At 36.9% G+C, this 26,883-nt stretch overlaps 1 protein-coding gene across 1 annotated transcript; it reads right to left on the bottom strand.

Annotated features, from left to right (window-relative positions):
• On the bottom strand, window positions 1-26,883 carry LOC136050670 (leukemia inhibitory factor receptor-like). The gene is made up of 15 exons (XM_065739706.1): window positions 26,843-26,883; window positions 26,596-26,646; window positions 22,752-22,863; window positions 18,357-18,523; window positions 17,220-17,359; window positions 16,351-16,486; window positions 16,123-16,205; window positions 12,182-12,392; window positions 9,627-9,785; window positions 8,422-8,544; window positions 7,672-7,824; window positions 5,997-6,140; window positions 5,060-5,156; window positions 3,512-3,575; window positions 1-1,667 (listed from the first exon to the last, which is right to left on the bottom strand). The coding sequence occupies exons 1-15, from the start codon at window positions 26,880-26,882 to the stop codon at window positions 1,182-1,184; spliced, it is 2,166 nt and encodes a 721-aa protein (XP_065595778.1). The 5' UTR covers window position 26,883; the 3' UTR covers window positions 1-1,181.

Genomic DNA, 26,883 nt, shown 5'->3' with positions numbered 1-26,883 from the left:
ATGCACTAATATTTTTAGACAATTACCCCTAATCTGAAGACCTCAACACTCAGTGCCTCCTAGTCCATGTCCCTTTTTGACTGTGAGTCTGTTTAACAAGTATACTCTTCAAATATTCTCCAAATAGAAGACTCATTTCTTTTCTCTTATAGCCAGAAATGTCAGTGTAGGGAACATCCAGTTATCAACTTCTTTCTTCCCGAAATAATCTTAATAAAATGCTCCATAGAATAGAGAAGACTGACAAATTTCTACAGTAACTGCAAACCATTAATGCCTATGGAGTTTTTGGGTGAGAGGGAAGCCTCTGTAAGCTGGAAAAGCAGTTCAGACTCAGTGCGTTGTGGAGGTACATGACATAGTCACATATTGGTCATACAGAGGAGACCCTTTCAGCTGATGTATTTCAATGGCATCTTCTGGCAAAGCTTAGGGAATGACTAATTGAACTACCTATTCAGCTCATTAATTCTGTTCCACAGATTTTGTTATTGCATACAGGGTGAAACAGTATCTTCAACTACATCTCACAAAAGAACATGAACGGATTTCTGTCTGTATAGATGAACACAATAAGAAATATCCTTAACTTAATGCAAGTAAACTTCAGTAAAAATAACACTTGTTATCATCTTTCCTTAATCAGGATTTTCCACCTAAGTTTAAGTGCTTTCCATAGGTGCGTAAGCGTCATTTTCTATTCCTAAATTCAAGACTTCTCACTATTTTGTTCAGACAGTTTTGGCTAATTAGTTGGAGAGCTTCTTTGTCAAGTCAGGTGTTTTTAAAAATTTTTACTAAAAAACATTCTTTTCACACCTGAAAATCATATCCTGTAGTGGTCACACTATTATCAAAATCTTCTGATAACTAGAAAATGTTCTTAGACCAGAAGACTAGAAATGGTTTCTTGGGTGCCCTTGGTCTGAGGAATGAACAAGGATATATACCTTACTGAAAAGTTTTAATACAGTTCTCTGAAAAATTTGCCCATGCTAAGATGAGGCGTTCCAACAGAATGACCGTGGTGAAATATCTGATCTGATTATGTAGCAAATCTATTTCACAAAGGTTGCTCACTAAACTAGAGCACAGTCCTTATCACAAGCTCACTGTCATATAATCCTTATGCCTCCATTCATGCATTAGAGGTTTTGAAAGTTGATTTTTTTTAAGATTCCTTAGTTCAAATTGACTTTTCTCATCAAAGCTGGTCCAGATGGTAAAAATACTACCTGGCTTTGTTTGAGGTAGTCCTGGGGAGCAAACAAAACTTGATGCTCAGTTTGTGCTGTCTTATTACTTAGTTCCATTTCCAGGTGAGGATGAGCAGCTCTTGCAGGCAGCTTCACTGTCAGACTCATCAGAGCTTTCTGGCTGCACTCCATGCTGGTGTAGTCGCTCAAGAGTGGTACTGTAATGGAAATTATTCCATCTTTTTCACTTGTAACCATTTCTTCAGGGATTTCTTTGTGTGTTATATTTATGCCTATATTATTGCTAGGTTCTTCTGACTCACTGATGTCATGCTTGCAGTCTTCTACACCATCTATAAAGTGCTCTAGCTTCAAGGAAGCCTTTGACTCGTGCTCTATGACATAAAGGCTAGTGGTATCATTGTCTGGCAGAGTTTGAAGCAGTGATTTTGAAATGGGTTTCCAATTACTCTGGAAGGAAAGACAAGTAGAAATTGTAACATTGGTATAATACCTTGGTAAAGTATATTCTGAAATAAATGCCTGAAGAACAAAGCTAGAAGGTAACCTCTATGAAATGTACTTCCATTATTCCATTTATTATTATCAGCAGCCCTAACTCTATACTAACTAATCTAAAATAAGTTCCATACGAGCTTCTGATTTTTTTTACTGTATTAAAAATATGCATCAGTTGTAATCTTTCAAACTCCCAGGACCAATGTGATCTGGCAAAGCATGACAAGGATCTGTTTCTACCTATCGTATCCTCAGTAGTTACAACACTAAAGCATAGTCTGTGCCAGTCTTAGCATGCATTCATTAATCTTCTTGACTTCATCTGTCTTAGGCTCACATCCTTAAATGATGACTGAAGCCCCATATCACCTGCTTCTCATCGCCCACAGCACAAAACCATGCCCTCGTCATATCACTAGTCTCACTAATGTGTGGGAGAGAGATTGCAGCTCCTATCAGAAAGCAAACTTCTTGTATACTATTAAATAGGAAAAGTAAAAAAAAAGTGCAGATTTCAGACTTCTTTGTTACAGGAAGGAAGAAAGAAATACTTCTCTTCATCTAACTTATTATCAATAGCCTGTCAGTATCTTCATTAATATCACTGCTAATTCTTTCATTCTGTTGTCTTAGATGTGGACAGCGCTGGGCTGTAGGTACCTTCCAGCTTCTGTTCTGATCTTTCATTGTGTACTTGCCTTTTCCTATGTGAGCAGTAACTTTAAGCTCCCCAAACTCTGACTTCACTTAACTTGACAATGACATATGCTTCCTCTCACTGGCTTAAATATTAGAAGCAAGGAAGTGACACATTTGTAATTCTGTCCATCAGGATACATTAAGAAATGCCTATTTCACTTATTTCACTAACTTTTCCTTGTCCTAAATAGAAACAAGACCGCTTTGCTATAGCTCAGAATATCTACTATATATATTGCTATAGCTCAGAAGATCTACAAGTACCAAACTAAGTTCAGGTCTACCAGGAAAATAAAAATTTTAAAGGGAAACAGTACAAGTTCCTGTTCCAAAAACATAAAGGTTAGCAGTCTCAGACTTGGGAGATAAACTGAGGTGTAATGGAGGAAAGAATTTAAGTTATCACTACCAGCAAAAGTGGAGCAGAATCATATTTTCCAGCCATTTTTTTCAGGCACATTGTTAGTCCTGAAATTCAAATAGCCTTACCAAAACATACTGGTATTCTGTGGGTAGGGCAGGGTTTGAATGTGCTACTGAACTATGTTGCCTCTTGAGTAGTAGATGCTTCCTCAGGCAGCTACTAGCTGACAAGCTAAAGCCCCAGAATTTCTGCAGAAGCACGTAGGGACTGAGAGGTGAAGACTGGGTTTCAGAAAACACCATATACATTACCTCCTGTGAATTCTACTTTTGTGGCATTAGACCACAGTGTATTACTTACTCTGTATTCTGAGTAACATACTCAATAGTCCATTCCAGTTGTTGAAAAGTCACTGGGTATAACTGAACTTCTCCCTCTCAACAACTCCACCTATACAACATTTTGTTCTTTTAACAACAGTTCCTCTAAATGTGCTCTAAAGTGTTTTCAAAAGCAGTCTGAGAACATTTATTAAGCTAAAAGATGTGTACAGTCTCTGCCTAAACAACAACCCTCCCAGTTGTGTATTTCTGATACTAACCTAGCTTCTGAGCTGTTGAAATGAGATTCATGTTAGGATCAAGTGTGAAAACAGTAATAGCTAGAGTTAGTAATTAGTAAGTAGGAAAGATTTTCCTAGAACATTTTTTCACACCATTAGAATTATACTTGCCATATCTTGGATTGCAGTGCTCTTTCTTGGACTTGGTACACTGGACCAGCATGATATTTTCAACCTGTAAATAAATATTCTAAAAGTTCATTGTCAGGTTAAATAACTGGCACTTCCTGTGCATATAAATTAACTGCTGTACCTACATTTTATTGGTATTTTCATGACCATCAAAACAAGATGTTCTACAGTGACAGGCATGATGACAATTAAAAACTGTAGGCCAAGATTGTTAGACTACATTGAGATGCTGAGTTAGTATCTTTGTTTAAGGATAAATTAATTGTGACAGGAGCTGGTAAAGTTGTACGTTTCTATAGTTTCATCATCACATATTCCTAATTCATTTTCATTTCCACAAAAATCTCTATATTTTTTGAGGACTTGTAGGACAACTTTTGATTTAGGGAGTATTTTCTTCTTTGTATACAGAAGCTTAGTTTTCCTTAAGAAAAGAAAAAAAAAAGAAGAAAAAGAAAAAAAAGAAGAAAAAAAAAACACATTGGGCTGTTTTTAATTTCTTTACAATCACACTTTTGGTTTGGATCTGTAAGCTGGAATGTAGAGAGCATCATGGGAACATGGGTACTACTTTTTTCTCACAGTATGAGTTTAGCCCTCATCTCACCATTTCATTTCACACAGACCTAAACAAACCTTCACTAGGTTGTTTCTGCCATAGCTATAGAGTAAGTGACAATGTACTCTAAAATGCTGCAAAATCTAAATCCACCATATTTGTTTCAAAGCTCAATCCTCCCAGAGAGGAGTAGAGCAGTGTTCAGAATGGTGCCATTCTAATTTCAGCTTGCTGTTTGTTCCCAGCCCTCTCATCATAGCCCTTTATTTCCAGCTCCTTTCTTGGTCTTGGGGCATAAAACCACAAAACTGACAGCTGGTCTCTAAGCTGTCCGGCCTGTCCTGGCTGTCACCACCACAGGTATGTGCAGGACTTGGGGGCTGCTCCCTGCACTGCTTCTGATGGCTCTGGGGAAAAGAAGCTGCCTTTCATCCTCTGTGAATGGCACAAAGCAAGGGCTTCTTGTGAAGGAGTGTCTCTAGAAAGCAGTGATGGAAAGCAGCCCTGGAAGTGCTGGGCCAAGGCCCCACTGTCTCCCTCAGTATTGATCAGGCTGAGCTAAGGGTCCTTTTCCTCCTTTCTTTCCAAGAGAACAGGCTATGATGGTGGCACACCATCATTCCTGCCACCCCAGGATACTGGATAACATCCCTCAGCATTTTCCATGAGAAAACATGAGGTTATTTAGGCCATCACATTGCCTCAGCACTGACTTCAGTGTTGTCTGCTCTTAAAGTTGAATCTAGACTTTATTACATATTAAGTACTTTGTTTAGATAAAGCCAAAGGCTGTAAAGTTTTTCCATGTTGTCATGGTATATCAACAACATAACAGAAACCACAAAACCATGACACATGTACTTCTGAATTGATTTGCTTTTCGTGACAATAAAGGCACAGTGCTAAGAAAATCAGACTTAATAAAAGGGGGTTATTGTTAATAGCTTTAGTCAGCATTCACTTCTTACCTCTTAAGCATCAGAATACATGCCACAGGTGCAAAAAACAAAGCAAACATCATGCTGAAACAAAGGCCAGTCAATAAAGCTTCAAATTCTCCTTTATCTGGTGGGAAGCATCAGAAAGACTGAATCAGACTTGTACTATCAAGTACAGAGAGATGTTACTGTCTCCATTACAGATATACTCTAAATGTGAGTCAAACTTTCCACATAATCTGGGAATCGTGTTTTGTCCAATTGATACAGTGTTGAAAATACATGAGTGTTCATATTCTAGTTAACTGCATTTAATACAATATATGGAACTTCATAAAAATAACTGTATTGATCTTAGCCTATTGAGGCACCTTTGAAAGAAGCAAATTCTTGCCAGTGGATGATAGAACATGTTAGATGAAAAGGACTCTAGTTATCAGAAAACAGAAGATTTGATCAGCTGTCAGCCACAGTAGAAGGAGTGACTTTTTTTTTATTTTTGTAAACAATTAAAGTTTTGGCTGAGGTATCTAACTGGAAACCAGATTATGTGGTAAAGATTTTGCCTTAAATGAAGACTACTGAACTTCATAAGTCATAGGCAGATTATTTAAACTGCTGAAACCTGTGATAGGAGCCTGCAATAAATAAAGATTGGTTAAAATAACTAACATGAAAAGATCACAAAATGTTACAAAGATGAGGAACCTTAGCTAAATCTTCTCTGCAAGTTAGGTGAAGAAATATAGACAGAGTTTTATGATGCACAGTTCATCTGTAGCAAATGAACAATTTTGCCTTTGTTATCAGTAAACTAAGAACTGAATAATAAATCTTGTGCGTGAGCACTTTTTTATTCCTTGAAAAGCAGGGAAAAGAGAAAGGGTATTGCATAATGCTTTATGTAATGAAGTATAAATCCAAGATTGCTGCTGGGCAACCCAGTAGCATACAGATTCCACAGTACCATATTTTAGAGTACTGAAAGGTTGCGAAAAAGATGGTGATCCTTCTCCAGCTTTAGTGAATCCTGAAATCTGTACACGGTAGATGGTCTTTTCCTTAAGTCCAGTAAGATGATAACTTGTAGTAGAAGAGTTGATGCTAGCAGCTGAAAACACAAAAGTGGTTAGGGAATGGGGCGATTAAATAAACTCTACTGTTTGAGTCTGCACCTGTGTAGCTGACTAGGAAAAAGGCTAAATTCCTCTGTCCTGATCCACACTTGGAGAAAGTCATACTACGTAGATTTTCTTTGGGTGTGTATAAGACTCTCCAAAATACTTACGTGCATTTGGATTTCAGATGTAAAATAGCATGAGTTCCTAACACACAAGGATATTCAGGTGATGAGTGCAGTAGGCTGTGTTTAATGGGATATAGACCTGACATGCTGTACTATGGTTTCATGAAAACCCATTGTTGTTACAGTTGAAATAAGGACATTGAAAGAGCAAAGCATCTGAACTGCCTGTAAGCAATAACTGAATGATATTTGCAAGACTAGACCTTTGCGTTACCCTCATTATAGTAATTGGAAGTTATTCACATCAATCAATATCAGTACTATTATTCTGGGATCTGTACAGAAAAATGTCACTGTATTCAACTTCATCTGCTTTTCAGGACTTTGATCTCAGTCCATCTTTTCTGATGATGTGATGACTTCCACTAGTTAGAAAAAGCAATCAACAGTGCAATAGGACACCTTTAATGTGGCAGAAATTATTTTTCAAGTTTGCTATTGAGTATCTGAGATCTTAGAAATGAAAGAAGTTCAATATGCAAAATAAAAGCATTGTTATTTATGGTATGTTTGACAAAAGAGATAAAGATGGTGTTTTTTTCCCCAAAAACATAAGAGGCTTGAGCTCATAGCAGCATAGCTATGAGCTTTATTTCAATATGTAGAAGATTAATCATTTGTAGTTAAATAATAAACAAGTCTATCAATTAAATAAAATGTTTCTAAAAAATGAAATTAATAATCACGTCTTTCAAAATAGGTAAGAAGAATGAAGTAAATTCACAGCTAATAGGCTTACTTTAAAAAATGCTCAGAGCCAAACCTAGCTGAGTTGCAATGAAGCATAAAAGTACTGTGACTGAAATCAGAGAATCAGAGAATCACAGAATTGTAGGGGTTGGATGGGCCCTCAAGAGGTTATCTCATCCAACCCCCTGCCAAAGCAGCTCCCTAGCCCAGGTTGCACAGGTAGGCGTCCAGGTGGGCATTGAATGTCTCCAGAGAAGAAGACTCCACCACCTCTCTGTGCAGCTGTGCCACTGCTCCGTTACTGCACTGGGAAGAAGGAACTTAAATCATTAAGACCTCAGAAATACTGAAAGCATACATTTTCCTTTCATTATTACTGGGAAATTTTATCATTGTCCTAAAACTGTAAATTTTAAGGGAATTTTTGTTATCAATATTTATTTTGAGATGTTCCTACAAATATGTAGAATTTTCTTGAAGTCATCTAGAGCAGTAAAACCCTAACCAGAAGCTGATCTTTGGAAGCACTCAGTTCCCAGGGAAATCTGATTCAGTAGTGTGTTGTGAAAGCCATTAATTGTTTTGTCTGAATATTTTTCCGTCATGCCTCTGAACTACCGCTTTGTACTGAGCAATATAGACTTACCCAGAAACTTTTTCCTTGAGGAATCTATGTAGTTGATTTTGTATCCCTGGAGAAAGCCCATAGAGTCTTCAGCAGATATTTCAGTCCACTTCACAAATGCAGAATGCTTTGTGATATTCATTATTGTTATATTACTGGGTCCTACCCTAGGAACTTAAAATTAAGATAATAAGATCTGCATTAATATTAGTGCTATGAATATACATGACTGAAATCTAGCTGCTACCTAGAGAGAACTTTGCCTCAATTCTAGCTGTCATAAATACAAGATAAAGAGTGGAAAACAAAAGAAGAACCCCGTGGAGTAAAACACCCAGATATTAAGCAATGCCAAAGCAGGTAAACACTACAAACACTTATACTCCAACAGTCACAGCTGTATTAATTTCAGTTTGCTGTGTAAGACGTCACTGAATTTCTGTTGGAAAATCTAACTTTAGCCACAGTTGCTCTCAAGCTGCAAGGTGTAGTGACTCAGATGCCCCCTGTCTGTTACTTTTGTAATGTCATGTGTAATAACATTTCTACGGACCTCTCAGTAAGCATTCAGGTCACTCATTGCTGGTGCATAACTGCTAAGGAACAAAGGCAATGCTAACTGTAGAATTATGTTAAGTCACCTGGAAAATATCTAGGACTTCTTTTCTTCTCCCTCCCTCCCTCCCTTCCTTCTTTCCTTCCTTCCTTCCTTTTTTTTTCTGCAGATAGGAAATGAGAAGAAATATAATGAATATAAAAAGAGAGGAATACCTCCTTCAACTGAGTAAAAGTGGGTTACTCCAAGAGTCTTTTCATGTCTTCTGAAACTTTCACACTGACACACATCAGATGCATGCACCATGATTTTGTACAACTTATATGGATTAATATTGTCTAGAAAACAAATAGACAGATTTCAGTGTTTACTGAAGTTACAAATGGGAAAAAAGGGGAGGAGGGACAACAACCTTACAGTTTTTCTATATAGTTCCTATATATTCCTGAGACTGAGAGTGTACTATAAAGTTACATCCTTTACACAGAGCATAAAAGATTTGAATCCTTTCTCACTGCTTTTTAGCACTTTACAGAAACTATTTCAAAAGCAGAACAAGTTGTAGCACTGATTTTTCTTTTTTACAAGGTGCCACCTCTGGAAAGCTTGAACTGCTGTATAAAAAGTCGTGAACAAAAATAAGAAGTTTACACATATTAGTTCAAGGACCAGTATTTCCCCACAGCCAGCATACTTAAAAACATGCAAAACAACTAAATGTAATGTGACAGTTCAGATATTGCAGGAGGACTGAGGAAAGCACTGCACCTATTTACATAAAACTGACGTTAAATGTTCTCTATTGCACATTAAAAAAAAAGACAGTTCTGAATGGTATCTGCAAGAGTCACTTATGTGTTTTTATTAGAGCTTTTAGATGACTGTACTGTAAACTGATCTCTGACAGCAGCTCTTCACATTCAAATTGGTAGGAAGAATGCAGCAGTTGAGAATTTTTGCTTGACAAGCTCAACTGTGGGGATAAAAAATAAAAAATAAAAAGGGGAAAGTCTTCAACAGAGCAGTTTATATTTGAAATTAGGGGCAATAAAGTCTTATTTTTGTTCATATGCCACTGTGTTAGCCAGAAAGTAGTGTATAGTTCTGCCTAAATTTGGGGAAGGAGAGACTTCTTGCCAGCAACTGCAGTTTAGCTGCATTTCTTGACCGGATGTGACTAAAAGAATCCTACTGAAAGCTCTTCCTTTCCCTGCTTTGATGTTTCTTAGAATTAGATGCTATCTCATTGTTTGAGAGGATACACTTACCTGGATCCTTGGTTTGCTCTTAAAAACAGGATGAAAATCCTTCCCTCCCCAGCCAAAACAAACAAACAAAAACAAACAAACAAAACAACAACAACAACAAAAAAACTGGCAAGTGAAATGGTGCCTGCATGAGATGTGGCTGTTGCTTTTACCTAATGTGAAATTTCCAGCCGCTGTAGCTACTATTTTCATGCGCATATCCTCTTTACCAGTGCCCCAGTCAAACACAAAACATTTGGGACTGTGTTCTGGAATCCATGTGACAACTGCATTAGTTCCCTGACCTTTAACATTGATTTGGCCAGGCAAATCTGTGAACAAATACACAATCAGAGATGAATGAACAGGAAAGCAGACCGTTCCTTCCCCTGTCAGTGTTTCTCCATCTTATTCTCTGATTCGTCTGAAGATTCTTCATTAAGTAGTTATCATGTGGATGACTATATACAGTAATGTCTACTCTTGTGTATCAGTAAAAGAAATTTAGCAACTAGCACTTTGCAATAACCTCTGGGACCTCCACTGTTAGTTGCCATTCAGGACCTTTAATTTATTAAAATTGGAAAAAGGGAAATTGTTGTTTCCATGCTTCAGGCAGGGACTGGCTAACATTGCTAAACAATCTCCTGTGAACTGCTATTAACTGCTATAGACAGAACAACTGTGAGATAGCTCTTACCTGGAGGAGGAGACCGAGTTAATTACAGTTTGTAGCTGTGCAACTTTGTGTTTCATGTTCTTGCAGAAAATGCAGAATGCCTCAAATATTCTGTTGTTTTCTAAGACAGATTATTAAACTAGAGAAGACCTTCTGACTGAAACTTACATAGAAGAAAAACAGCCTATCAGTAAAAACTGAATCTTATGATAGACAAATTTCTGTACTTCGTTTAATCTGAAAACCAATATTAAAAACAGTAGAATTAAAATATATATATATGTACATTCTCACAAGAGTTGTGCATGCTGAGCAGGAATTTGTCCTGGGAACAAACTTAGTGTAGTATATTACCAGTAATTCATCATAGGTATAATGAACATGCCTGTAAGTAAAATCTTATCTAAAACAGATGTCTGGAGAGAGCCATGAAAAGCAGGCTGATATTTAGTAAAATGTGGTTCTTACTTTAAGAATGTCTTGAAGAGACAGATAGCATGTATAATATTAGAAAAGAGCTAAAGCAATTAAATGTAAGGAGCAAAAAAAAAAAACTACTAGGACTTTGCAGGCAAAGGAGAACAGAATGAGAGGAGCATGTTAAGAAAATTCTGGAAAAGTAATTGTTTGCAGCTGTTTGGTTCTTGAAACATGTGAATGCTATGGCTTGATTTAAAAAAAAAAAAAGAACAAAAATGCAATTTCAAGGAAAAAGAGGCTCTATCGTTGAAGTTACTGTTAGCTCAAGATCATAACTAATAAAACTAGCTTATAAAATCATTGTTATGTTATAATAAAATCATTGTTATATAGTCAAAATTAAAAATCCTATAATTTTGGACATCAAAAAGATTACATCTTCATTGGAATAGGACGTATACATCCCACCTATTTCTTCTTCCATGTACCAGCAGGTTTAAATCTGAAATAGGGAAAGTAGCATGTGTCTTACTAGTTACTTAACTCCAAAAGCCTCTATTTGCACTTAATTCTGAGAACTTTGTTTAAACTGCTGGAATCTGCTTAATTTTGAGTATGCATCATAAGCCCTTCTGATAGATTTTCATTTCTACCAACACCCTTTCTTAAGAAATAGTCATAGAATAGCTTGGGTTAGAAGAACTTTTAAGATTATCTCATTCTAACTCCCCCCTGCTATAAGCAGCCCTCTAGACTGTGTTGCTCAGTGTCCCATCCAGCCTGGTCTTGAATGCTTACTGATGGGGGGCATTCACAGCCTCACTGAGCAACCTGTTCCAGTGTCTCATCACCCTCACAATAAATAATTTCTTCCTAATACCTAGTCTACATCTACCCTTATCCAGTTTAAAGCCATTTCCCCTCATCCTATCTCTATATGCCCTTATAAAACTTCCCTCCCCAGGTTTCCTGTAGGCCCCCCTTCAGGTACTGGAAGGCTGCTATAAGGTCCCCCTGCAGCTTTCTCACCTCCAGCCTGAAAAGACTCATCTCTCTCAACCTGTCTTCATAGGGGAAGTGCTCCAGCCCTTTATCAACTTTTTGGCCTTCCTCTGGTCCTTCTCCAGCAGCTCCATGTCCTTCTTGTATTGGGAGACACAGAACGGAGCAGAGTGGAGGGGCAGAATCACCTCCCTCGACCCGCTGGCCACACTTCTCTTGATGCAGTCTAGAATACAGTTGACCTTCCAGGCTGCAAGTGCACACTGCCAGTTCATGTTGAGTTTTTCATCAACCAACATCCCCAGATCCTTCTTTTCAGGGCTGCTCTCAAGCCATTCTTTGCCCAGCCTATGTCTGCACCTGGGATTGTCCCAACTTAGGTGTAGAAGCTTGCACTTGGCTTTGTTGAACTTCATGAGGTTGTCATGGGATCACCTCTCAAGTCTGCCCAGGTCCCTCTGGACAGCATCCCCCGCCCTCTAGTGTATAATACTGATACTATGAAAAAATATCAGCCTAATGAATATTCAAAAGAATGCTAATGCAAATCCCAAAGACCGTTGAAATGTAGTCTAGAGATTGCTTATAAAACTTTTCCATCAGTCTAAATAAAAAAATGGTAAGTACCTGTTGCAGAGAAATCTGGGACAATATAGATGGTTTGTGGAGATTGTCCTGCTTTGTTATAGGCAGAAATATTAATCCTATGGTAAGCCATAGAGAGATTTAGAAGAACTTTTCTGTCCTTTTGAATGATCCTATTTGGTGAATCTCTGCAACTATTGGGTATTCGTTCAACATCAACGTAGTATCCAATGGTGTTCTCACTTTGCATTACCTAAAAGAAGAAGATTATTATTCTATATATATTATTATTATGTCCTGTGTAGAAAATGAAGAGCAATGGAATTATAGAAACCAAATACCATGTTTAATATTGGGGATAATGTCATACTATTTCAATTAGACTACCAGAAATCAGTGAAGCAAACCATTTTCTTAATATTAAAAGTGTTCTTGAATTGAAAGGATTTTAACACAAAATTAAGTGTCTTGCTTAATTGGAATCTTAGTTATGTATGTCCAATTATTAACAGCAGCACTGAAGAAGCTGCAATGTTCTTTACACTTCACTGGAACAGTTATCCCTCATAATTAGAAGCCTGAAAGTTAATGAGAGGTGTTTAATTGCAATTTATGCTTCAGGGAATATTCATCTATTAGACTCTGTTCAGCATCTGGTCTCTTTGAGGATAAATGCTGGTAATTATACTACAACTCTGAAACATTATATTCATTGATAGAAATTTTTTAGGTGGTGGTTGAGTCATTATTTTACTGTATAAAATCTTCATGAGAAATGAGAAAATAAGTGCACAGAAATGGAAATTACTACAGTTTAGTTATAAATAGAAATAAATACATCAAAGTCTGGGTATTCTGCTACACTTAATACCAAGTGTGATTATTATTTCTTGGTCACCTTGGCACAAAATAAATAGTGTAAAAAAGAACAGAAGTTTTTCCCAAGATACAGAAGGAAGAATTGATTCCACTATTTGAAGCTCTGATGAAGCTGCATGGGGGATAGTGTCCTCTAATTGAGCTTTGAAAATGAAAAAGGTATGTATGCAGGAGAAATTATTCCTAGGATATGTGACAAATGAAAAGAAACCAGCAGAATTCAGCTTTCATAAGGTAGCAAAATAAGACTTGAGAAGGGCAAGCATTGCCTTATCATGTGCAGTCCTGCTTGAGATCCCATTTTATTTCTATAAAAATACTATGTACTCCCTAGTTGGATGTTTAGAGCTGAAGCCATCTTTTTTGTGCCTTTAGGTCCAAACTCTGTAAAGCTTACACATTGAACAAAATAAAATAAAATAAAATAAAATAAAATAAAATAAAATAAAATAAAATAAAATAAAATAAAATAAAATAAAATAAAATAAAATAAAATAAAATATTTTTTTTATGTTTGTTTCTTTGAGATTGGCTTAAAAATATGGCAGATGACCCTCCCTTCTCCACCCACCTCTTTTTTCCCCTTTCACTTTAACATGTTAATTATTGAGTATTCTCCTTCCCTCCACCCCTTCGATGGTGTACTTGAACTTTATTTAGTATATTAGTTTCATACAAGAGTCATCTTGAAAGATCCTAGCCTTAATCTTGTATTTAATATAGGTATTTTTAAATTAAGGTTCATCAGTGGAGACTATTGTCTTCTCTTAACATTTAAATTGCCAGGTACAATCTATTTTATCACAAAGTGAATAATTTACTTTGCAACCTTTCCTTCTTAGGTGATAAAAGAAGGGGTATCTCATCCTAACCAGAAGAGGAGGAGTTTGCTTTTTCTGCTATCTTTTCTTTCCCTTAAAAAAATAGAAAATAGTAGTTACAAAACTTCCCTTTTTTATATATATATATTAAAAAACTCTGCCAGTCTCTGTCTTCCTTGCTTCAGACATTCTCTTTCGTAAGTTTTTGAGTTTGCAGATGTTCATTCTCAGCATCTGGATAGAGTTAGCTTCCAAACAAAAACCAACTGAAGACCTTGCTCATCAAAATTTCCTGTGGGCCCTTTAAATGGCAGTTCCAGACTGTCAATTACCCTCTTCTTAAGAGGAGAACTTCAGCAAGTAAGAGTGACTGATAAACAGTCAGTCAGCTGATAATTACACCTGCTACAGAAAGGTGGAAGCCTATGATTTATGGAGTGAATTTTTAATATCATTATGGGAAACATTCAGCTAGATGTTGGTTTTTAAGATCCTTTTCTCTCATTGTAGTGTATTTGCACTTCTGACCTTTTAAATCAGTAGTCTTACAAAAAGCATTTCTAACAAGTTTTGATCTCTCTTGATAATAATAATGCTCCTCAGGAGCACATCTAACACAAGATATATCACTTTTTTGTGTCCTATAAAGCTTTTTCAAGGAAACTTGATTTCATAATTTCCTGACAAGCACCAATGTTTACCATTAACTAACTGGAAAACATTTTTACTCTAGTCAATGATTTGAGCCCTAGAGGTTTCTGTAAATTTAAATAGTTTATAAATTATTGTGATTTTTCCTTGCTTATTTCTAGTACCTGATTTACCATCATGCAAATACAGTGAATCCTAAAGCGCAAGTTCAATATTCATAGAATCATACAATTACTGAAGTTGAAAAAGACCTACAAAATCATACAGTCCAACCATCCATCTATCACCAATAGTTCTCACAAAACCATGTCCCTTAACTAAACGTTCCTTAAATGCTCCCAGGGTCAGTGACTCCACCACCACCCTGGATAGCCCATTCCAGTGCCTGATGACTCTTTTGGAAAAAATCTGAAATCTCCCCTGTGCAACTTGAAGCCATTCTCTCTTGTCCTATCACCAGTTACATGAGTAGGAGGCCGACCACCAGCTCACTACAAACTCCCTTCAGGTAGTTATAGAGAGCAATAAGGTCTCCACTGAGCTTCCTCTTCTCCAGACTGTACAGTCCTAGTTCCCTCAGCCGCTCCTCATAAGACCTGGGCTCCAGACCCCTCACCAGCTTTGTTGCTGTTCTCAGGATGCACTCCAGGGCCTCAATGTCTTTCTTCAGTGAAAGGCCCAAAACTGGACACAGTACTCGAGATGCAGCCTCACCAGTACAGGGGAACAATTACTTCCCTGCTCCTGCTGGCAACACTATTTCCGATACACACCAGGATACCATTGGCCTTACTGTCCACCTGGGCACAGTGCTGGCTCATGTTCATCTGAGCATCAACCAATACTTCCAGGTATGTTTTTCTACACAGTCTTCCAGCCACTCTGCCCCAGTCCTGGGGTTTTCGTGGCCAAAGTGCAGGACTTGGCATTTAGTCTTGTTGAACTTCATCCCATTGGCCTCAGTCTATCTATCCAGCCTATCCAGAACCCTCTGTAAGGCCTCACTACTCCCAGGCAGATTGGCACTTCCAGCCAACTTGGTATCATCTGAAAACTTGCTGAGGGTGTACTCAATGCCCTTATCCAGGTTGTCAGTAAAGATACTGAAGAGGACAGGTCCCAGAGCCAACCCCTAGGGACTGGTTACCAGGTGGATTTAGCTCCATTCACCACCACTCTCTGGGCCCAGCCCTTCAGCCACTTCCTTACCCAGCAAAGAGTGTACCTGCACAAGCCACAGGCTGCCAGCCTCTCCAGGAGAATACTGTGGGAGATAGTGTCAAAATGTTTTGCTGAGGTCTATGTACACCATATCAGCAGCCTTTCCCTCATCCACCAGACGGGTCACTAGATCATGGAAGGAGATCAGGTTAGTTAAGCAGGACCCATCCTTCATGAATCCATGCTAGCTAAGCTTGTAGTTCCCTGGATCTTCCTTATGACCCTTCTTGTAGATGGGAGTCTCACTGGCAAACCTCCCGTCTTCTGTGACCTCACCAGTTGACCAGGAAGATACCTTTTTCTTGTACACTGTAGTCCTGATACAATGAGAAAATCTATTTTTCCCCTATAAAGTAATGAATTATTGTTATGGTTATAACATAATGTAAACAGACTCAAAGAGAAAATTACCTCCCACTTCAGAAGAACACTTCGTCTGCCTGGTGATATTTCTGTAGTTGCGTTATATGATATTCTCGGCTTGTTCATGAGCTCTGGTAAACATAGGAAAAGATGGAGACTCATACAAATCATGTTGATCTTAATATTTTCAACAGTATTTAACAATGTTCATATGTTGCAAAATTGGAAAAGAGTCTTACACTCATGCTTTTTCCCATGAAATTATTTTTAACTTACTGTGAGGGACCAAAATCTCTCTACTCCAAATGCAAACACAGTGAAGACCATCCTTGGTTATACATCTCAGCTGAATGATATATGAAGATGTAGCATTTGAAACAGTGATGTTGACAGCATTGCTTTCTATAGGCACCTAAAAGCAAATTATGTTTGATGTATGTGGCAGCAAGAAGACAATCTTATATTAACTGTTATCTCAAACAAAAAACATTATTCTGAACAAAAGTAGTGGTTTCCATCATCAATGAAGAATTACTACACATACTAGCAAATTTTATTTCATACTTGAAAGATGATGCTCCATTTTTCAACTAATTATGTTCTGTCAGGACATGTAAGCAGTAGTGCAGGTCTAACCTGCTTTTCAAAATGGCTTCAATGTTACATACATTGAAAAATTATCACTTATTTAAATTTGATCTTTGCTGGCATTGTGAGGACCAGTTTCACAGCAACCTGGTCTCTAACGGTACTAGTGAAGAAAGTAATAGAATCCTTTAATTAAAATGTAATCAGACCTTGGGATTGTACCTCATTTCTGATACCCTCTTCAGCTTTTCACGTGTTGATTGTTGTGTCTTACTGACAAGTTAATGAACCATATGACATAGCCTTTGTTTGTTTGTTTGTTTTTCTTTTTTTTTCCAGCATAAACTACTAATTTTTTCTTTCAGAATCTGTCAGCACAAAACTAAGAGACCACTGTGAGATTTGTCAGCAAATCATGCATTTTGTTTTCTTTCTGTCCACATTTTTGTGCATTACAATAATATCCTGTTTACATCCTGTCATGTAGCTGTATGTAGTATGTACTACTGAGCTGATAATAAATCTTGTGTTCTCAAGAGACATATGGAAATACTTACTTTTGTCCACTGAAGTGTTTCTGCGAGTGCCTCTCTGTATCTCAACTCATATTCTGTAGGAGTTGTGGGCAAGTTCCATTTTATTACCAATTGCTTTGTGATCTGATGAGCATTTATATTAGATGGAGTCAAACATTTCCCTAAAATGAGGAACGGATATAATCAATATAAGAGAAACAGGAAAGCTTTGGACATTATGTGTCAATTGGATGTGTTTTACCAAAAATTGAAGACTTTGCTGAGAATACTGAACACTATGAAACTTCAAAAAACCGGAAATAAGTGCTAACTAGATCTTTATAGGATCAACAAATAGGGTTGTTCCTCTTTTGTCTGTGCAATTCTTTTTTGAATGCTTTTTCTGATATCAGGAAGATACTTTTTCTAAACATGTGCTGAGTGAGTCTGAAAGGTAAAATGTCAAGAGTACCAATTTCAGCAGCTGTATTTAGCTATATGATTGTTAATGCAAATACAGTTTTCCCTTCATGTCCCAAGGAGTCATAGTGATAACATGGGTTTTAGTGATACTGCCTTTCAGCAATGATAAGTGCTTTTGAAACACAGTTACTCTGGGAAGGTGAGGATTTCAGAAGGTCTTGAAGTTAACTCAGTGATTGGATGCTGTAGAGAATCTGTGAATAGGCATCTGAGGTGCATAGTTCATACGAATTATTTTTTTTACATGCCCACTGTAGGACTGCGTAATAGGCAACTGGCCTTAGGAAATAGTTGAAATTTGAAAAATTTTCTCAAAATGTTAATTGTCTGTTTAAAAAATTCCTTGAATGTATGCTACTATGTAAGCCTGCCCTCGTAATCCTATAAAGACATTACAAAAACCATCAGAGACTGAGGAAGCTGATGAAGTATGGTACACATATATGACTACATAGTATTTTTGGGTATCAGTATTTTATAGTCTGGCAGATGATTTAAAGTCCTGTTCCCATTTTATGGAATTTTGCTATGGACTTCAATAAAGATTTCATCCAAGGATGCCAAACTGCATCATGCTGAATCAGTGAAAAAGGTAAGCGCATAGCAGGAGTTAACATTTTGAAAATAATTTTGAAGAAAATGCTACCACTGCTTCAGCAGGACACTGCAGTGACACAAATCATGAAGATATAATACCTGCTTTTCTTGGTGTAACTGAGATGTTCTTTCCTTTCACACAGCTGGCATGGGCATAGTTCACTGCTATCCAAATAGATGCAGAACGGTTCATGAAGAGATTTTTTCGTTCTATTGTGATGGAAGGTGATGATGTATTTCTTCTAAAAAGTTTTGTGATTCTCTCCCTTCAGAGAAGAGGAATAAGAATGAAAGCCAAAGTTTTTTACTGGTTTATCATACACTTTTTTTCCCCCAAAAGTATCATCATAACAATGCATTGCTTTCCAGGTACTCATAAACAAAGTTATCATTTTGAAAACATTAAGGTGAGGATAGAGCAGCTTGAAACAGCAAGTATAGTTTCAGTATCCTAGCAATTCTAGCTGGCTTAAACTTGCAAATCCCTGTTATGTCTTTGAGAACTGCTACAACCTTTACATTTATAAGGCACAGAGTGATGAAAGATCAAATCCGTATCATTTTTTTAATGATTAAAATGGGACATAAACGGCTTTTAGAAGTTAATATTAGATTAGAAATTACTTACATAAAATGTACTTGCCAGATACCATAGAACATAAATTCCTTTTGAACAGCAAAATTTCCAATTTACCAAGACTCAATTATGAAAAAAGTATGAAAAATGTCTGGTTTTATGAATTGTAGTCCTGTCTTATCAATTAAGGACTGATGCTTTGCAGAAACAAGACACTGATGTTTAAATATGACATTGACATTTAAAGGATCGCTCATTCCTCAGCTCTATAGATTTCCCTCAAGTAAACCTACATATGAATATAGTACAGAAAGTCCAAGAAGTTTCACTGTTTTCTTCCATAGTTGGAGGTTGCTGGTGTCTGATGCTTTTGTGTTTTTGCAGATGTAACTTTTTTCCAGGAAGGGAATTCTTCTTGACAGTTACTGAAATTTGGGCATCTAATTTCTCAGTTTTCATTTTGTATCCCATGCACCTGCAAGTACGGCAGTATTTACACAGGAGGTGCATAAGCAGGTACTCCTCCAATCCTCTCTTACCTTCAAGAACACTCAAGAAAAATACTAAAACAAGAAAATCAGTCTCCCTGTGACTTTGTTTACAGGTGATTATTATGCAGGCTTAACTGTACTCCTTAGCAGCAGAAAATATCACCAGTTTTGTTCAAGTTAGTCTTCAAACCCTCTTCACCTTCAAGAGTATAGTGCAAAAATTGAAGTTGTTGCAGTAAAAGTAAGTTAACAGGGCAGGTCTACCATCTACAGAGTATATTAGCAAGACACAATGTGCCTCCAACTTAAGTGACTATTCAATAAAGCTTTTATATTGAAATGATTTTCATAATTACTATATGCTTCAGATTAGAAACAGACTCTGTGTGACTTGATTTTCAACCATAGGTTCATAGGTTCATAAGGCTGGAAAGGACCTACAAGATCATTTAGTCCAACCATCCTCCTATCACTATCCCTACCCAACTACTAAATCAAATCCCTTAGCACCTCATCTAAATGCTTCTTGGACAGAAACCAAGCCAACAGCTGGCCAAGTCTTCATTATAAATTTTAAAAAATACAGTGGCCATAATGTGTACTGACTGTCCAGAGATACTTGGAGCAATTTAGGGTATTTACTTTGCTAAAGCCCAAGCCATTTAATGCAGACAGGAGTCCACAATTCACCGAGTCTCAAAAATAGCCAAGGTTGGACTGGAGATATTGAAATCAAATCATTCAATACTGCTTCTCAAAGCAGTTAACAGCAGGGAGAAATACAAGTGCAGGGAGAAAAACAAGTGCAAGTGCAAGAGACAGTCAATGTACACTGTACCATAATTCTCTTCTAAGAGGCAACCTTCTGGAAGCTACCTGAGGTTTTAAACTTTTCCTGTGAACAGTAGTGAAAGCTTAAGTTCTGCAAAATGTTCTTCACATAAGTAGTTGCTGCAGAAATACGGCCCTAAGTGGAGTAGGATTTGGGAGTATGTGTGCATGTAAAGAATGTATAAAGAAAAGCAGGATTTAGGGAAGTAAGATTTAACTTTTCCTAGTTGCTTTCTCACCACTCAGTTTTCCTTTAGGAAAAGGCCTTCAGTGGAAAACTGCTCCTGTTCTGCTTGGACTTCCCTCCAGATCCTCCTCTGTCATTTGCTCTCTGATACATACAGAACAGATTTTTCTAGGCTAAAGCTGTTCTAATTCAACATTCTAAAAAAAAAGGGATTAGCATATTAATTTCATACCTCCATATTTCAAGTATTAAATGTAACGATCATGATAGAATATTTAATAATGGAACAAAACTCCTGGAAGCTTCCCTTGTCTTTTGCTTCAGACTAGTTGTGAATCAGCCATTAATATTACAAAATATGATTTTGAATACTTGGTTTGAACATCTCTGTGGGAGTGTTATTCCTTAATCCTTTTCTTCCTGACAATTAAATCATAAAGTGCAAAGTAAAGGAAAAATTTCAATGCTAAACTAATGTTACTTCCAGATGGAGTAATGTCATCTTCTAGGCAAGGAGAAAAAAAAACAAAAAACTTTCAAATGCTTTTTTTTTTCCTACTGAAATAATAAAAATGGAGAAGAAAGTTTTTCTCTTGTTTTCCTCCTAGGATGAAGCCCAGGAGGCTGAGGTTCTGACTCTAGCTTGGGGAAACTTATCTCTCTATTGCTTCCCTTCCTTTCCTACCACTTCTTTCCCTCTTTTACTGCCTCTTCTTTTCGTAACATCAACTCTGCAGCTTACCAATAATACACTTTGATTTTGACTGGACATACAAAGAGCAACTACATTACAGATACTCTTGATGACAGCGTCCCAGAGGAAGGAGAGCAGTTTCACAAGTCCTTCTCCCCTTCCAAGAAATAAGGGCTCCTGGAAAATCCAGGAGGCAAGACAACAAATTCAGTGTGGTTTGGTATCTATTGAAAATTGCCATCTGCTTCTTCAGTCAGTAGGGAAATAGCCACAGTGGCCAGGAGAATAATCACAGCCTTGATGCTGCCACTGTGCTGCTCTGCAGTGTGCAGAAGATCTCCCTGGGGAATTTCCCAGCGCAGAGGCATTTCCTTACTGCAGCTCTTCTTTAATGCAAAGAGCACTGAGCTCTGTGGTAAAATAATCAGCAATGAGTATCAAAATTTGCCAGCAGTATACAGTATCATAACCTGTGTACCCCATGACATGGTCTCGTGGCAAAAATTGTGTTTCTGATGTCAGCTCTCTGTTTCTAGACATGCCTTTAATCTCACGGCAAATCCCAAATTCGAAGATATAAAGTGAGGAAAATCCCTTTTGTAATGAAGATACTGAGGCAGCAACATACTTCAACTTTTTGTAACAGCCCTGTGGGCAGATGATGATTTAATCTGCGCATCTGCATTTTACCTGAGTTCTTTGCTTTAGCTCACTAAAAAAAACGGAGTGACTAAAGATAGACATATTTTGTAATTAACCTCTACAATTTAATTTCACATATCTAACTCACTAATTTGGAACTGCAGTAAGATACTTCAAAACCTGTTTTATTTTTTCATAGATTATCTTATCTGGTTTAACATTATAATAATGCATAATAAAAATCAAGCTTTTAAACTTAGAATGTGTTAGTGTTGAATATTTGCTGCAACTCAATAGAAAAAATAAAAGTAATTAACTAATATGGTCTTCGGAAATAGTTTCTAACAGAGATTTTTGATGCATGGAAGATTACTAATGACTACTAGCAAATTGCAGAAAGAAGAAATCATTGCTTAGATAGAACATTATTTACTGGGTGGAGGAAGGGTCATTGTAATATCATTTCCATGTTCTCAGTGGATAGTGAAGATGATTACTGGTTGGAAGAGCTAGTGTCATTTATCTGAAATACGGTTACTAAATTACATGGTTGTTCTGTTATCTTTTCTTTAAAACTAGGAGGGAAGGTGGAGATTTCAGCTTGTTCAGAATTTAATGAATCTGTGGAAGAGATGAGTAAGTACAGTTGCTACAACTGAAATCCTCTCAATCCAATCCTGAGTAGCTTTACTGGGTACTCCTCATGAAATCAGAAAATGGTACATCACTCTTCCTCAGATTAGACAAATGGTTGTTGACTCTATGCACCTATGTCAAGCTTTTCTGTAAATCTGTTCAAGCACAGGTTCTATCTCTTTCTGCACTGATTATAAAGCTAACATAAGTGTCTGGTTAGTACCATGTGCGCTTGCCAACATCAGTCTCCCTGCAGTTTGAAACATGCAGCTCTTACAAAGTCATTAAGAATTGATGAGATGTGATGAAAAGGCTTGATCAGTATTGTGTAACAACCTACAATGTGATTGAATACGTATCCAAAAAATTTAGGCAGGTAGGAATCATTAGACAACAATGATAATTATTCATTTTCTGAGGCGACTTTTAGACTTACCATTTTAAGAATAAGGTGTAGTTAATACTATTTGGAGCACTGGGTGCTGGCAGCCAGGTACAGGTTAGATCCTCACTTAGTTCTTTGTAACATGCCAATTCATTGTCCCAATCTGCAAGATGAAATATATGGACTGGAGAAGATCCATCACCAACATTTGCCACCACTACTATTTGCCATCAGTAGGGGCACAATGACCAGGAGAATCAAAAGAATCAAAAATATAAAACAAGCTATACTTTTTGTAAAATGGAATAAGTAGCTCTTGTATGAACCTTATACCATGTCTGTTCTCAAAGCAAGCAGCTCGCTAACATTTAAACAAGGGACAGAAACATTTATATAATTTAAATATGATCAGTCATGTTTCCGAGTAAAACAGAGTTTTCTTATGTGACTGTAGAAAAAGGATCATTCTACCTATGCTTTATGTTTCTTTAAGAGCTATTCTGTACTGAACAATGTAGTGTGGAAACACTTGCTTTCCTCCAGCTTCAGAGTTGTGACACCTTTGAGCAGCATTTATCTCCCACCGTTTTACTTCCTGCTTGCCTAGGCACTTGTTTTTCTGCAAGTCTGATAGGTGTACTTTCATACTATGGGAAGCACTACTGCATTCCTTGCACAAAATAATTTAACGAATGCAAGGAAGCATTTTTATCTTTTTTATCTTTTGATCGTCTGTTTGAGTAACTTTGAAGAAAGCTCTTGCAAGGTAATTTCCCTATAGCATATGACAAAGCTACTGTGAAAGCTCTACCCTAGCATACCTTCAGTTTTTGCCTCCCAGCTCTCTTTTCTGTGGTTTTGCACCTTCCACCCCTGTAAGACAGTGTCTGTTGTGCCCTCAGTGTGTCTGCTAATGTGACAGACTGAGAAAAGGAACTGTGTGGCACCACTCAGCTGTTTGCTGGAACATGTTTGAGACAGTGCCTTCTGGGAGGTTGCTCCAGATCCTCAGAGTAAACTATGTGGTCGGGGAGTTACTGTAGCTTGAGAACCTTACAGAATAGGGAGCATCTGTCTTGTACTGGGGAAAATCCTGTTTGCTGTCACTGGGTGTGGCAACAGCTTTGTCAGTAGCAACTTACTGCCTGTTAAACACAACTTGTATATATTTTGGAAAGTACAGTCCAGAACTGAGGGTTTCACAGACCTCACACATATCTTAGAAATTAATTAAATGCAAAAATTTATTTCTTAATTAATTAAGTGTGAAGAAAAAAAGAAAAGAAAGGGCTTGCATTTTGATGATCAACACCAAGGGCAAATGTGATATTTCTATAGTTTCCAACCTGAAAGAATTACTGGGGAGTTTCTTGCAAATCATGATACCATTGTAGCATAGAACAGTTTTCCAACAATATAATGGATTGACCAGACTCCAGAATTAGTCCAAGATCATCAATCATCTCTTTGTGGAGTTCAGAATAATAGCTGGAGAACCACAATCTGCTGTATGATACCAGATTCATTACAAAGCAGGAGTGTGAATTTTTACACAGAATAACCCGTGCTTAATTTCTGGTAAAAAGGGATTTTTTTTTTTTTGCAGTTGAGCATATGTGTGGTTCAGCCAAGGTGAAAGTTAAACACTGACGACATTCTTAAAGGATCCATTAGTCTGTAGTGGTTAAGCATACATTAATATTACAGAAATATCTTATCAGAAACTGTAGTCATAAAATCTGTCTGTCTCCCTTTTGCTCTGTGTTTTACTGTCTGAAGTACTAGTTCAGAAGAATCAGCCAAAGTATCACCCACATTTTTCAAAAAAAGGTGCAGAAATAAAAGGCAGGTGTTTCTTTTTTTTTTTTCCTTTTTTTTCTTTCCTTCTTTTTTTTTCAATTTTTTATTTTTTTATTTTCAGAAAAGTAGGTTAGGCTCTAAAAGTGCATGGATACTTAATGTAACTAATTTGTTTCTTTCTTCATAATGAATATGACCTTGTTTTTTCTTGTATGTAGTAGGTTTACTAAGCTGCCAATAAATTTATCAATATTAAACAGGAAATGTTTGATATTCAATAAGTAAGTATGTGTCTCTAGAATTAGTATTACAGATTCATCCCAGTTATATAATAAAAGATCAGTCCTCCTCTTTTCCATATTCAGAGTGCGTTCTTCAGATTAACATTACTTGCAAGCTATCCTTATTACGTTGCTTCATTGTTCAGATTTCAGTTATATATTTAAATTAATAGCAGATTTAGATGAGAAAGTATGTGTGTATAGCTCTGACCTAAGATCGCCATCCTGCAACACCTTTTTTCTCTCTTATCAAGAGAAATGTACATTTCCAATGCAAATTTGATGCATTAGCTTATAAGCATGTATGGCTTCCTTTTTGGAAGGTGGACATCAGGTCTTGCTTGTTTCTACAGCAGCATGGAATTCTTTGCTTTCTAGTACAACCACCAAACCAAATCTTCCTCACCTCCATCATGTACAAGCTCTCTAAGAACTGGGAAAAGGAGCAATTGCTCTTATATTCTCCTCTTCTTTTACTCTGAATTGTGCCTTTCACTGGCTTGGTAATTTTTATTTTCTTTTAAAGAAAAACCTGGAAAAAAAAGGCTTTTTGGAACAGCTCTAAATCTTTATGTCAATATGTTTGTAATATGCTATTCTTGAAACCATGTGTAATAATAGTTCTGGAGAGGTTGTTGAGGATGAAATCTGATAGAAATCTTTTCACACTTCTACAGAATTTCTGTTAACTTCTCACCCAGATAATTTCTATTAAGTGACATCCAAGCTATGACCACAGATGTAGATCTATCTCTGCTTAAAGAAAAGTAAGGGCTTGTGTTGTTCTTCATGCTCTTGATCTTACCAGAAAAAAATGTTTTCCTCTATGAGAGAGTTTAGCAATAGTCAAGGCAGAATAGAAGCAAAGTAGTTTTTATGTGCAGAATGTCTAATAGCATACCTCACAACAGCCCTAATCAAGTATACTCAAGTATACTCAAGTCCTAAATACCTTGTTACCTTGTTTTCACTTGTCCTAAAATTGTTAGACTTAGTATACATATGCACATTCAGTTTTATCCTATTCATTTTTGGTTTTACTGTACTGCTTTCCCTGAAAGAAGATATGAATTGTTAGGTCCTCTGCTCCTTGGAGTGGTTTTAGGCGTGTACCAAGATAGTACTCAGAGGTGTACAAAGAGAAAACTTCCCCTTTACCAAAGATAACACAATTTATTATCCTTTTTTAAACAAAGGAACAGGCAGGTAGACAGAAGAGGCAAAGTTTTTCCACTCCAGAATTGTTTTTGTTTTCATTTGTCTGGTATTCTCAGTAGCGTTTTAGAATTTAGTCCAATGGGATAATAGCAAAGCTGAGAAAATAATGCATGGCTAGTTTCAGAAAAATACAGTCTTCTTATGATTTCTCATCCAGTACTATGTACTAAAAAACGTATCTTCCCTGCTGTTGCTCTCAGCAAGTAGGATTATTTCTGTCTACAATAAATTCAGCATAATCACCTCTATGGATACATATTTGAATGACCCATTTTGCCCTTGACAGTAATATATTAATTAAATCTGAACCGTAAAATTTTGTTAATATAAATATTACAGATTTTATTGTCTTTTGAGGAGGCCACTAGGAGGCCCCCAGGAACTAGAAACAGAGATAGACCCTGTGCCTTCAGCCCCACAGTAGGGAGCTAGGTCTTGGGAAAGGCTCAGAAATTCACAGCTTCTACATTCTGAATTTCAACCAAATAGTCCTATGCTGTATTTCAAATGCAAATAACTTCAGCTGGTAGATTTCCATCAGCAAAGATCTTCATATTTGTCATTAAGTAGTTAACATGTGAGAAAAGTTTACGCACCTGGAAGCTGCTTGCAAAATGGAAAGTCCCAGCTTAAACAGTTGCAGAAATCTAGGGAGTAAAAAATGCATTTAACAAGACAAGTGTAAAATAAATAGGAAAACATGTTACTTATTGTAGTTTCTCCTACACAGAGTCTTTAATCCAGTAATGACTTAATTAAGTCATACATTCTTGTCTTTGAGTAATCTTAAGAATTTTTACTATGTTTAAGCAGTAGTAAGTCATGCATCAAATGAAAACTCACCTGCTGCAAATAAAATGATAGCTGCAAGCAGAGAGTTCATC

Source organism: Cyrtonyx montezumae, unplaced genomic scaffold, assembly GCF_038088225.1.
Source record: "Cyrtonyx montezumae isolate F1298 unplaced genomic scaffold, pur_monq_1.0 scaffold_25, whole genome shotgun sequence".
NCBI lineage: Eukaryota > Metazoa > Chordata > Aves > Galliformes > Odontophoridae > Cyrtonyx > Cyrtonyx montezumae.
This window is presented reverse-complemented; position numbering and strand designations above follow the sequence as displayed.